Below are 13187 nucleotides of genomic sequence, written 5' to 3'. Positions count from 1 at the left end.
TCCAATGTGACAACTCTTGTCTGAGGTGCTAAAACATACAAATGTATTTCACACGTTATGGAACTGTCCGTGGTGCTGAAACATGCAGTCAGTCTTCATGTCTATTTTCAAAAACATACAAAATATCCATCCATTCATTTTCTTCGCTGCTTATCCTCACAAGGATCACGGGATGTGGTGAAGCGTATCCCAGCTGTCAACGGGCAGGAGGAGGGGTACACCCCGAACTGGTCGGCAGCCAGTCACAGAGCATAATAGAGACAGACAGCCGCACTCACAATCACACCTAGGGGCAATTTAGAATGTCCAATTAATGTTGCATGTTTTTGGAATGTGGGAGGAAACCGGAGTGCCCGGAGAAAACCCACGCAGGCAAGGGAAGAACATCCAAACTCCACACAGGCGGGTTCGGGATCGAACCCAGGACCTCAGAATTGTGAGGCCAATGCTTTCCAGCTGCACCACCGTGCCGCCCACATGCAAAATAGTCCCTGTTAAAAAAAAATTTTAAATTGACATGGAGAAGTAAAAATAAACAACTCAAGACAGTGTCATTGCAAAAGTGTGCACACCCTCTTATAAATGGGGGTGCGGCTGTATCTGGAATTAATCAGTTCAATTCAAACTATCCGCAAGTGAATTGAATAAGATAGAAAATTCCTCAAGTCACCTTTTACTAGATGAGGTATATTGTCATAAAAGTAATGAAAAACAAAAATGCGATGAAGACCTCAGAGAGACGAGTCTGTGGAATTTTCGGGGAGGTTTTTTTTTTCCAGCAAATGGTAGTCGAATTATCTTGGGGTTTTTTTTAGGTCGCTGCTGGATGGATGCCTTGGAGCTGGCCTTAAAGTGCTCCAGCTTGCTCAAAAGAACCATGATCCGCGAGGGGAAGGAAGACATGAGCACAGTGGCCTCTGGCGGAGAACATTCCCTCAACTTCTACAGCCTCCTGCGTGCCCACAACATGCATGGATTCCAGTAAGTCTCCACAAAGACCGCCAATCGAGGTATTTCAATTTTGTAGCTCCAGAACATGACTTTAATGCAACTAAGGTTGCTCTATTTCTGTGCAGGTAGATGCAAGTTAATGCTAAGGGAAAAAAAAACAATCTCACTGCTTGTTTACTGTCAGGTGAAATTGAGCAAATCTCAGAATCGGAATAGGTGGAGAAGAAAAAAAACAAAAAGCGATGAAGAAAAAAACTGATTCAAATTGAAGACATTTTTCAAGGAACTGACGTTGTATATAATATTTGCCATTGAGGTTCAACGATAGCGACCATTTGAAAGACCCGGACCTCTACTCCGATAAGTCCGACCGGGAGGGCGAGCCGGACCACGAGGAGTCGGACCCGGAAGGCCTGGAGAAGAGCGAGGAGAGCGACAGCGACACGTCGGAGCGCCAGGACGACTCGTACGTAGACATGGACCCCAACGAGCACGTGCGGGAAACGTCCTACATCGAGCAGTCCCACGAAGAACTGGGCGAGGTAGTCACTTTATGTGCTTTTTGGGAATAAATGCGCCATTTTGTCGGGCGACGCTGCTTTAAAATTGTCACATGGGTCATTGCGGAATTGTTTTTGTCAGTGTGCATTTCCCCACTAATACCACTTTGACAGCTTACGCATTAAATACCCGCACAGCTACCGTAATTCCCGGCCTACAGAGCGTACCTGGTTATAAGTCTCACCCAGTACATTTGTAAAGGAAATACCATTTGGTACATACATAACACCGCAGCTGTGTAAAAGCCGCAAGTGCCCACATTGAAACATGAGTTACTCACAAAGAAAGACGGTACATAGAGAGTTTAACGTAGGCGCCAGCAAAAAAATAAAAAAAAAAAAAACATACCGGTAAAAATCACTGAGACACGGCAGTAACATGCTCGCACAGCGCTAACAGGGCCGCACCGGTAAAAGTCACTTCCACGGCACATACATCCCACCGGTCTCACTCATACCTTTTCCGCTCGAGTGCCCCCTTGTGGCCGTTAGGGAAAAAAAATGCACAAATTAGCCACATCACCGCATAAACCGCAAGGTTAAAAGCGTGTGAAAAAAGTCGCGGCTTATTGGCCGGAAATTGATTAAATCATTTCGATCAACATGTTCACACTACAATTGCAGTTTCATCCAGTTACATTTAATTGATTAATTAAAAGCCGCAGGTGCCCACATCGAAAAACAGGATATTTACAGAGTTAGAAGGTATACAGAGAGTTTAACGGTAGCTACCGGTAATGTTAGCGCCACGCTAACGCTAGCACTGCGTTATCAGGGCCAGTTAATAAAAAACATAACTGGTAAAAATCACCGAGACACGGCAGTAAGATGCTAGGTAAAAGTCACTTCCTCGGCACATATATTCCACCAGTCTCACTCTTACTTATCCACTTGCGGCCATTACAAAAAAATGCACAAATTAGCCGCATCACCGCGTAAACCCCAGGGTTGAAAGCGTGTGAAAAAAGTCGCGGCTTATAGGCCGGAAATGACGGTAATTAAAGCCTTTCTGTGCACCCATCTTTTGATAAAGTGCCATAATGTTAGCGGCACGTCGTAATTAGCATTCCGGACGACACGTTCTTGCAGGCAGGCGAGGCTGCCCAGACCGAAACGGTCTCAGAGGAGAACAAATCCCTGATCTGGACTCTTCTGAAGCAAGTGCGACCGGGTATGGATCTGTCCAAAGTGGTCCTGCCCACGTTTATCCTGGAGCCGCGGTCCTTCCTGGACAAACTGTCCGACTATTACTACCATGCGGACTTCCTGTCTGAGTAAGAGCTACGTTGTCCTTCCATTTTTTTAAAGGCACTTCCAAGAGTATTAAATGATTGAGTCTTCATTTTTAGAGCAAGGAGGCATATTTAAAGGTCATGGATTCCATTTACAGGGCTGCGGTGGAGGAGAACGCTTACAACCGGATGAAGAAAGTCGTCAAGTGGTACATCTCCGGGTTCTACAAAAAGCCAAAGGTGGGAATGTGGGAATCGCACAGCCGAGCGCCAACGACGTCCGAGTCGAAAATGTTTTTGTTTTTTTTGTTTTTTGTGTGCTGAACCTGCAGGGCTTGAAGAAGCCTTACAACCCCATTATCGGCGAGACCTACCGCTGTATGTGGCTGCACCAAGAGACCACCAGCAAGACTTTTTACATTGCAGAACAGGTAACAACAATCAAAAGGGATTAATTTCATTTGGGTCAGCGTCCCGGGCTGGGATGTGTCCAGGGACCATATGAGTTCAGTCAGAGAAAAAGTTTGAATATAGATGGAAAATATTTGCAATGGTTATTTTTTTGCATTTTTTTTTCATCCAAGTGTATGTAAATTAATTTTAACACTTGTGCGAAAGATGAGCCTTTTCTCTATTTCTGCACATTTCTTTCTCTGTCTGTCATCCTTATTCAGGTATCTCACCATCCCCCCGTGTCCGCATTTTACGTCAGCAACAGGAAGGACGGATTCTGCCTCAGCGGCAGCATCCTTGCCAAGTCCAAGTTCTATGGTACAAAAACAGAAATCTTAAGCATATGCCCGTTACGTATTAAAATGTCTTTCCCGTGACTTTTGATTTCTTTTTTTTTTTTAATTCTAGGGAACTCCTTATCAGCCATATTAGACGGCGAAGCTCGACTTACTTTCCTAAACCGGGGCGAGGACTACGTGATGAACATGCCCTACGCTCACTGCAAAGGTCTGTGTGCGCCCACATGAAATATTTATCATCGTCATGATTGATTGCTTTCTTCCTGCCTCACACTTCAAATAGAATTGCAATAATGTGAAAGGAGACACATCATCTATTTCTTTGTAAAACATTTGTCAGGTGTTTATGACGTTTTTTTTTTCTCCCCCCCCCCCCCCCCCCCACAAAAACCCCAACGATCAAGAATTATGGTCCAGTCTTGTGCGTTCCAGCTGGCTTTTGGTTTGCTCTCATCGTCTTCCAGTTATTATTACTCAGTGGTTTAATTTCCCACTTGAGCATTTCCAGAGACACGACTGTTAGTGAACAAGTCATAAAAAAGTCTTTTTCTCCCCCACTCTCGTGATTTTTCTCTTTCAGGATCTTTGTTTTGACCGTTTTGTGTTACGCTAGGCATTCTCTATGGCACCATGACTCTGGAGCTGGGTGGTCAGATCACCATTTCGTGTGAGAAGACAGGCTACAGTTCTCAGCTGGAGTTCAGACTTAAGGCAAGACCGTAAAGTGGTCATTTCACACCACCTTTTCTTATTTGTCCTTAACTGTACCCCAGTCTTGAAATAGAAACATGTTCCTAACATTTAAACCTGGACATAAATATCCAACCAGCCTTAACCCCTTTTTTGACTCGCTTTTCCTCCTCCCAGCCGTTCCTGGGAAGCAGCGACAGTGTCAACCAGATCTCCGGAAAGATCAAGCTGGGGAAGGAAGTTCTGGCGACTCTCGAGGGCCACTGGGTAAGGTCCCGCTGACTTGGTGAAAGACCGAGACGCGACGCTATGCTAACGCTGTATGTACACATCGAAGTCTGCTCTCTCTCACCTTGTCTCCAAAACATCCAACTTTGGCTGAGCTCATTTCTAATCCTATCCAACCTGCTCACTCCGAGCGAGAACCTCAACATCTTCATTTCTGTCATTTCCAGTTCTGCAGTGCCACCGTCTCCAATCCGTACATCATGACCAGCCGGCCTCACCACTGTTTAATAGACTTTGCCCTTCATCCTAGCGGAGACTCTTCTGTCACATAGAACACCAGACACCTTCCTTCCGCCAAGTGTCCCACCCCGCTTGTACCCGATTCTTCACTTCCTTTCCACACTCTCCATTGCTCTGTATTGCTGACCCCAAGTATTTGAAGTCATCCACCCTCCCTATCTCTCACATATATTCTGTTTTAATTCGGCTAATCTTCATTCCTCTCCTTTCCAGTCCGTGCCTCCGTCGTTGTAATTGTTCCTCTGCTTCCTTCCTGCTTTCACTGCATATCACAACATCCATCTGCGAACATCATGGTCCAAAGGGATTCCGGTCTAACTTCATCTGTCAGCCTATCCATTACCACTGCCGACAGGAAGGGGCTCAGAGCGGATCACTGATGCAGTCCCACCCCCCACCTTAAATTCTTCTGACACACCAATGGCACACCTCATCAGTGTTCTGCTGCCCTCATACATGTCCTGTACTATTCTAACATATTTCTCCTCCACACCGGACTTGCGCATGCAGTACCACACAGTTCCTCTCTTGGTACTCCTGTCATAGGCTTTCTCGAGATCCACAAAGACACAATGTAGCTCCTTCTGACCTTCTCTGTACTTTTCCACAAGCATCCTCAAGGCAAATAATGCATCTGTGGTACTCTTTCTAGGCATAAAACCATACTGTTGCCCGCATGTACTGACTTCTGACCTCAGTCCAGCCTCCACTACTCTTTCCCATAACTTAATTGTGTGGCTCATCAACTTTATTCCTCTCTAATTCCCACAGGTCTGAACATCGCCTTTGTTCACATCTGACACACATCTAAACCCTTAATTGATCATATTTTGATTTTCAAAGCTCAATTGGATGTCGTAACGAAGGGTATTGGGATCTTGTCCTCAATTAGGACAGCGAGATCTTCATCAACGACAAGAAGACGGGAACAGTGGACACTTTCTGGAACCCAACACCGGACCTGAGGCAGAGCCGACTCACCCGCTGCACCGTCCCACCCGAGGAGCAGGGGGAGTTCGAATCAGAAAGGTGGGCTTTTGCGTCTCAAAAATGCACCGCCGTATTCGCCGGCGCAAAACTTTGCTGTCGCTTGTAGGCTGTGGCAGCACGTGACGAGGGCCATCAACAACAAGGACCAGACGGAGGCCACCAACGAGAAGTTCATCCTGGAGGAAAGCCAGAGGAAGTCGGCGCGGGAGAGGAAAGCCAAGTGCGAGGAGTGGAACCCCACCCTGTTCGAGCAGGACCTCATCACTGGAGAGTGGCATTATAAATATGCTGAGTGAGTCTGCCGTGGGTGGGTGGATGACCGGTGAAAGGAAAAAAAAGAAGTTCTTGGTTTGTTTAGCGCTTCAGCTCCCTCAACAGTCGTAAAAGGGCAAAGAAAATGGACGGATTATTCATTTTTTTAATTTGACTTTTTTCTTTTCTTTTTTTTTTTTTTTGTTTGCAGCACAAGGCCGTGGGACCCCCTCAATGACCTGATCCAGTTTGAAAAAGACGGTTGTATCCAGACCAAGGTCCGACACCGCACCCCCATGGTACGTTCTGGCAGTCTTATTAGTCTGAGTAACCAGGGGTCGCGGAGGGACAATTGCAAGTGCCAGGTAGGTTTTTTTCCAAAACATCTTTTGCCGCCTCAGCCACCGTCTACTCAGCTTCATTTGTTTTTTTTTGCTTTGTTATTTTTTCGTCTTCATCACTTTTATTTCCTTCATCACCTGCATTATACTTTTTTTTTTTTTTTTGCCCCTTTTTTTTTCTTGCCTTGTTCTGTCCGTTTCGGCAAGCGGAAGCTCACCCACCTCATCTGCTTTCTGTGGCTGGATTGAGCATGAACGTGTACCTTAATAATAACTGCGCGCATGTGCGGCGAACTAGCGATGTAGAATTTACGGCTAAAATAGCAAAATGTGTGAATATACTTTGTACGTGTCATCAATCATAAAAATACATTATTTGTCACAGATAATCTGAGGCTGAAGCCACTGTTACAGGGGGAATATTTTCCTTCTTTGCGTGTAATTTATTACTCCAGTCAAACATAATCTGAGCTAAGTAACTTTTTCTTACATTGTTATTGATAATGTAATAATGCCACATCTGGGTTGTCGTATTTTTAATCTTTCTGCTGACGTGCTAGCACCAGCCATCGTGTGCGTGTGTGTGTGTATTGCATGCGTTCAGTTTCCATGTCGTGCAGTGCACTTCCGATACATTTTCTTCTAGCCAATGTTGTTATGGTACATATTTGCTGAGCCCTTCGTGTATTTGTGTGCGCGTTGTAGGTCACGGTGCCAAAGAGGAAACACAAGAGCGACAAGCCTAAAAGCCCAGAGAGTGGCTGCTCTTCGCCAGAACTCGACCGCCAGGACTCCTCCGGAAGCGAACGTGAGGCCTCCCGGGGTCCAGTTGGAATTGATACTGGCGCGCCGTTTTCACATTGCAGTTTTGAAGATTATCACGTGAAAAGAAATGTGTGCGCGATTCGCAGGACACAAGAGCAAACACAGCAGCCGTTTGCGCAAGAAGGGCGCAGAACTCAGTGAACTTCAAAGTGCCATTGAATCCATAAAGCAGACGCAGCAGGACATAAACAGGTCAGACTTGGGGCTGGAAAGGTTTTACACACACACACGTCAAATATTATCCATCCATTTTCTTTGCCGCTTATCCTCACAAGGGTCGCGGAGAGTGCCGGAGCCTATCCAAGCTGTCAAAGGGCAGGAGGCGGGATACACCCTGAGCTGGTTGCCAGCCTATCGCAGGGCACACAGAGACAAACAGCAACACTCACAATCGCACCTAGGGGCAATTTAGAGTGTCCAATTAATGTTGCATGTTTATAGAAGGCGGCACGGTGGGTCAGCTGGTAAAGCGTTCTGAGGACCTGCGTTCAATCCCCCCCTCGCCTGTGTGGAGTTTGCATGTTCTCCCCCTGCCTGCGTGGGTTTTCTCCGGCCACTCCGGTTTCCTCCCACATCCCAAAAACATGCAATATTAATTTGGACACTCTCAATTGCGCCTAGGTGTGATTGTGAGCGCGACTGTTTGTCTTGATGCGCCCTGCGATTGGCTGGAAACCAGTTCAAGTTGTACCCCGCCTTCTGCCCGTTGATAGCTGGGATAGGCTCCAGCACTCCCCGTGACCCCAGTGAGGATAAGCGGCAAAAGAAGATGGATGGATGGAAAATTGCCCCAAGATATGATTGTGAGTGTGATTCTTTGTCTCGATGTGCCTTGCGATTGGCTGGCAACCAGTTCAGGGTGTACCCCGCCTCCTGCCAGTTGACAGCTGGGATAGGCTCCAGCACTCCACGCGACCCTCGTGAGGATAAGCGGCAAAATAAAATGGATGAATGTATGGATGTTTTTTGGATGTGGGAGGAAACCGGATTGCTTGGAGAAAACACAGGCAGGCACGGGGAGAACATGCAAACTCCACACTGGCGGGTCCGGGATTGAACCCGGGACCTCAGAACTGTGAGGCCTCGGCTTTACCGGCTGATCCGCCGTGCAGCCTCATCAAATATTAAAGGAGACGTAATGTGATGTCTGAATGAAAGGTCTCTGATATCCTTTCCTGAAAATACACAAATAATAAAGAATGACAGGCCAAAATCTCCACTTGTTCCACTTGAAAACTCCGCATTAACACTGACCAATATTTGGGACATGTCCATCATATATACGCTAAATACACTTTTCTCATTGAAATATGTATTGGATGCGTTCTTAGGAGCATCAGTGCATTGCGGAGTCGCACGGCAGGCCGGGCGGAGGGCACCTCCTTCTTGCAGCAGCGCGACTACGTCGTCATCGTGGCCCTCATCGTCCTGCAGGTGGTCATCAACTACGTCTTCAAGTAGCAGCCATAGCGGAAGGACTTCACCACAAACGCACTCCAGTGTCGGTAACTTCTTCCCCACCCCGGCATCATCCTCGACTGTACTTTCCGTCCCAAAATCGGAAGACTTGAAATATGTATTTTATTCCAAAATTCACGTCTTTGTAGCCCGGAAGCCGAGCCGCCCGAAACCGCGAGACTTGTGTTTTGCTTCCGAGTCGATTGCGAAATGTTAGACGGAGACGTGAATTTGAAAGGGACTCTTGTGGGAAAAGAGCGCAGTCATTTTATTTTTTAATGTGAATGTAAGACTGCTCGTTAATACACATTTCATTCACCCTCTTTTTTAAAAAAACAGGGGACCTATTTCAATTATGAGCCATGACTACTACTCCTAATAATGAAAGGATGCTTCATGCCTATATCTTTTGTTTTTTTTTTGCTGGTTTTCATGGTGGTCCAATCACTAATAATTTTCGTTTGTGGCTCGGTATTTGACTCGTAAACGTTCATACAGAGTGAAAAAAAAATTGATAAGTAATGTACAGGCAGAAAAGTGCGGTGGGCACACATTGCAACTTTGTACAGTATTTCGTCTTCTGCACAAGCGCACTGGAAACGACACTCGCTCCCGAGAACTTATTTATTATTCTTAAAACGACTTCAAACCACAGTGATCACTGCCCAAACTTTTGTTTTTATTTTCTTTTTGACTGAATCGACCAAGACATTTTGAAGTGTTCTTAATATTCACAAGTTATGACGTGAAGCGAAAACATCTGGGACTCCATCCGAACAACTGCCTTTCCTGGATTTAATAATGATATGAATGAAACATTCCTCATTTGTACACATTTTGCATACTTTTTACAATATGAGCGGGCTGTTGCTTGTTTATTTTATCATAGTGTAGCTTAGCTTAGCTCATCTTAGTTTACATGAAAAACCAGGGAAGATACGAGGCGCAATATAACTTTTTATTTTAAACGATAGAAAAATAAATTAATTATTTTGTACTTGTATGCAAGAGTTTAGCAGCACTTGAATTCAGAAAGTGATGTAACAAATAATTTCCTTTCTGGGATCAATAGCAAGTCAACGTTTTTTTTTTTTTTTTTTTTTTAGGGTGGGGCGGCTATAAAACTGTATAAATTGGTGTAAATTTTACTGAAAATCTCATATCCGTAACGTCAGTGTGAGCAACATTAAACGGTCATCTTATTTGGCGTCGCTCAGCCTAGCTTTTTTTCTAGCTTAGCTTAGCTATACCTAGCTTAGTTTGAAGAGTTAGTTTTAGCAGGTAAAACACTGGTGTCAAACTCAAGGCCCGGGGGCCAGATCCGGCCCGCCACATGATTTTATGTGGCCCGCGAAGGCAAATTGTCAGTGTCAAAATCGTGATTCTTTGGAAAATATGTCCCAACATTTCAAATAGTCATATATCATAAATGGTAATGTTGAGATATTATCAGCATTTTTGTGTTGCCAAACATGAACAATGGTTGAAAAATCCCTTTACACTTGATTTCTTGATTCCAAAACTAGTTCATAAATTTCATGTGTTAATATGACGAGGCGATTCAGGATTTCTATGGTTTCACGATAACGGAGGGAAATCGTAACAACAATGTGGCCCGCGACAGAAATGAGTTTTGACACCCCTGATAAAATGTTGCTTTTTCTCTAGAATTTACATTACAATAATACCATTTCTTAAATCTGTATGTCAGTATATCTGTTCAATTTGTCTTAGATTCACTTCTTTTAGCTTGTATTAGTGAGGCCTAGCCTAAAATGTGACTACATTTATCAAGTAATGCTAATTTAGTATGCGAACGTAGCTTAGCCTTGCTTTGCGTCTTTTATCTTAAAATGCTGGCGCTAACTTATTGCCCTGAGCTCCACCTACTGCCTCTTAAGGCCTTTTCACACTGCATTTGCATTTTCTTGGCGTTCCTCACAGAGCAGTACGCAAGGACGGGCCCCCCCCCCCGGTGCAAGTTTGCCTATATTTAGAAGTGCTTGCGTAGCGGCCAACCAGGAGTTTAGCAGTCTAAAAATCGCTTCCCTTCTCCTATGGAATGCATCAGAAGTTTTGGCTTCGGGTAGCAGCAAACAACCCACCTCGGGCGGCGCAACGCTACATGCCATTCTACCACCGCACCCTTGCAGCACATAGACAACGAATGGGTGAGTTGACAGACAGCATGCTGTGCTTTGCTCAGTGCAGTGTGAAAACGCCTTTAGTGTGAAAACAAAGATACAATTTTAGGGCGGTAAAATTGTCCTAAAAACTTTTAAAAAATGATCACAATGAGGAGTCATACTGACGTTCCAATATAGCGATCCTTTTCAAGACTAGAAAAGATGGAGACCAGCTAGCAGCCAATTAGCATCAAAACGTGAGCTCCTCAATTTAGCGATCCTTTTCAAGATGGAGACCAGCTAGCAGACAATTAGCTTCAAATGTTAAATTTTGAAAAGTACAAATTTCTGAGGCAGGGCATCGCTTCCAGTGCTATTGTGCCGCAGTGATCTCTAGAATAGACGCTTTCAAGTAGCGGGAGGACGTAGAAACTTTTTACTAGTTAGTAGAATAGCCTTATTAAACAAACAAGAGAAAATCATTCCAAGCTTCCGTAAGTAGGGGCTCGTTTTCAGTGTGTAGACAATTAGTGTCCTCTCTTCACTGTGTATATAACCCAAGAGGATTTCCTCGCAACGAGAATATATTTTGTACGCATCGCAACGTGTCCAAAGGGTGTCAAAATATCACATACGAGGCTGGGTTTACGCTACTCGTCATGGCAACAACAACAAAAAAGCATAAGGAGCTACAGTGAATTGATCATGATTGATTGTTTGATTATTATAAGGGAAAAAATGAAATACAGTTGGGTTTTTTTTAATATTATTAAAAAAAAAATCCTTTTTGGGGGAGGATAGTGTCATTTCAGTCCCATTCATTTCAATAGGGAAAGATGATTTGGGGGTTTTAATTTAGGAGCGTTGATACGAGCTGTTCGGTCCCAGTACGACCGCTGTCAAGTCTTTGGTCCGCATTGCCGGCAATAAGGTGGACTCGTTTCCAGTGAGAGTTGAACTCCGCCAAGGCTGCCCTCTGTCACCGATTTTGTTCATAATTTTTATGGACAGAATTTCTGGTGTCCGGTTTGGTGGCCTCAGCATCGCATCTCTGCTCTTTGCGGACGACGCGATTCTGTCGGCTTCATCAAGCCGTGATCTCCGGCTCTCACTGGAGCGATTCGCAACCGAGTGTGAAGCGGCTGGGATGAGAATCAGCACCTCCAAATCCGAGGCTACGGTCCTCGGTCGGAAAAAGGGGGCCCTCTCCGGGTCGGGTTATGAGATCCTTCCCCAAGTGGAAGAGTTCAAGTATCTTGGGGTCTTGTCCACGAGCAGTGTCGGGGTTCTCACTGAGAGATAGGGTGAGAAGCTCGGTCATCCGGGAGGGGCTCAGTGTCGAGCCGCTGCTCCTCCGCATTGAGAGGAGCCAGATGAGGTGGCTGGGGCATCTGATCCGGATGCTTCCCGGACACCTCCCACCGGAAAGAGACCCCGGTGACGACCCAGGACACGCTGGAGAGACTACGTCTCTCGGGTGGCTCGGGAACGCCTCGGGATCCCTCCAGAAGAGCTGGAAGAAGCGGCTGGGGAAAGGGAAGTCTTGGTATTCCTTGTGAAGCTACTTACCCCATGACCTGATCCGGAAAAGCGGTAGAAAACGGATGGATGAAAGTTAGGAGCGTGGTCGCAGAACGATTCAAGTGCATTTTATACTCATTGGATCGGACCTGCAAGCGTAAATTCAGCCTTAGCTCATCCTGGTTCTAATCTCTTAATGTACCACAGGAGGACGGAATAGTTTGTCATGACGAAGTAAAAGCCTCGTCCACGTTTACATATCCCGTTGCCTCCGCCGTCAGCAGACTGTTAAGCGACGATGACCAAAAGAAACCAACAAAAAAAGATTGGGAGCATCGTTGGGAAGGGGCCGCGTGTGTACCCGTAACGTCGTCGTTGTCGTGCGTCCTCATTGCCTCGCTGTTCGAATGTGGAGAAATACCAGTGCCTTTTTTTATAAAGGATAACGCCAGAACGGGGTCGTTGTTGTCGGAATAAACGGGGGGAGTCGCCGCCGCCGTCGTCGTGTTGCAGAGCGGACGTGCCATACAAAGCCTTAGTGACGAACTGACTCTGCGGAACACCTTGCCCCGGACGGGGGTCATCATAGTAACGTACTCGCAGGTGTCGAGACACTGATCCCTGAGTGACGCCGCTCTTTGTCATCACCGTGTCTCGGAGCGTTTTATTATATTATTTGTATGTTTTCCTGCTTAGACCGCTGATTTTACGCTTCATTTTTTTTGTTTGTTTTATTCCACGTCCTCATCAACTGTAATCACGTCGCTCCGTCAAGTTAACCCCCCCCCCACCCCACCCCCACAACACTTGTGTACTTAATGTGTGCATCGACTGTATCCTCAAGGCACTGATAATACCATCCTGAAACGTTTATGGTTCAATGTAATATACCACAAAATAATAATAATAATAAATCATATTAATGACATCCTGTGTGTTTTCTTCTGCGTAATATAAAATT

General features: G+C 45.5%; 1 protein-coding gene across 15 annotated transcripts in view; it reads left to right on the top strand.

The window, feature by feature from the left end:
- osbpl8 (oxysterol binding protein-like 8) overlaps window positions 1–13154 on the top strand; it is a 51213-nt gene extending 38059 nt beyond the window's left edge. For 14 of the 15 annotated variants that reach the window (XM_061807549.1, XM_061807547.1, XM_061807546.1 and 11 more), the window contains 15 exons: window positions 816–981; window positions 1268–1493; window positions 2601–2785; window positions 2902–2983; window positions 3076–3174; window positions 3418–3514; window positions 3605–3703; window positions 4109–4206; window positions 4363–4452; window positions 5606–5742; window positions 5810–5995; window positions 6167–6320; window positions 7002–7104; window positions 7208–7313; window positions 8453–13154. In XM_061807549.1, coding sequence (XP_061663533.1) covers window positions 816–981; window positions 1268–1493; window positions 2601–2785; window positions 2902–2983; window positions 3076–3174; window positions 3418–3514; window positions 3605–3703; window positions 4109–4206; window positions 4363–4452; window positions 5606–5742; window positions 5810–5995; window positions 6167–6320; window positions 7002–7104; window positions 7208–7313; window positions 8453–8582 — 1958 coding nt within the window. In that variant the 3' untranslated portion in view covers window positions 8583–13154. The remainder of the gene's footprint in view (window positions 1–815; window positions 982–1267; window positions 1494–2600; window positions 2786–2901; window positions 2984–3075; window positions 3175–3417; window positions 3515–3604; window positions 3704–4108; window positions 4207–4362; window positions 4453–5605; window positions 5743–5809; window positions 5996–6166; window positions 6321–7001; window positions 7105–7207; window positions 7314–8452) is intronic. The other variant, XM_061807548.1, reaches the window with a different exon arrangement.
- Window positions 13155–13187: the final 33 nt, after the last annotated feature.

The sequence above is a fragment of the Syngnathoides biaculeatus genome, chromosome 20 (genome assembly GCF_019802595.1).
Source record: "Syngnathoides biaculeatus isolate LvHL_M chromosome 20, ASM1980259v1, whole genome shotgun sequence".
NCBI lineage: Eukaryota > Metazoa > Chordata > Actinopteri > Syngnathiformes > Syngnathidae > Syngnathoides > Syngnathoides biaculeatus.
The sequence above is the reverse complement of the archived record's forward strand: the minus strand, read 5'-3'. Positions and strand labels throughout refer to the sequence as shown.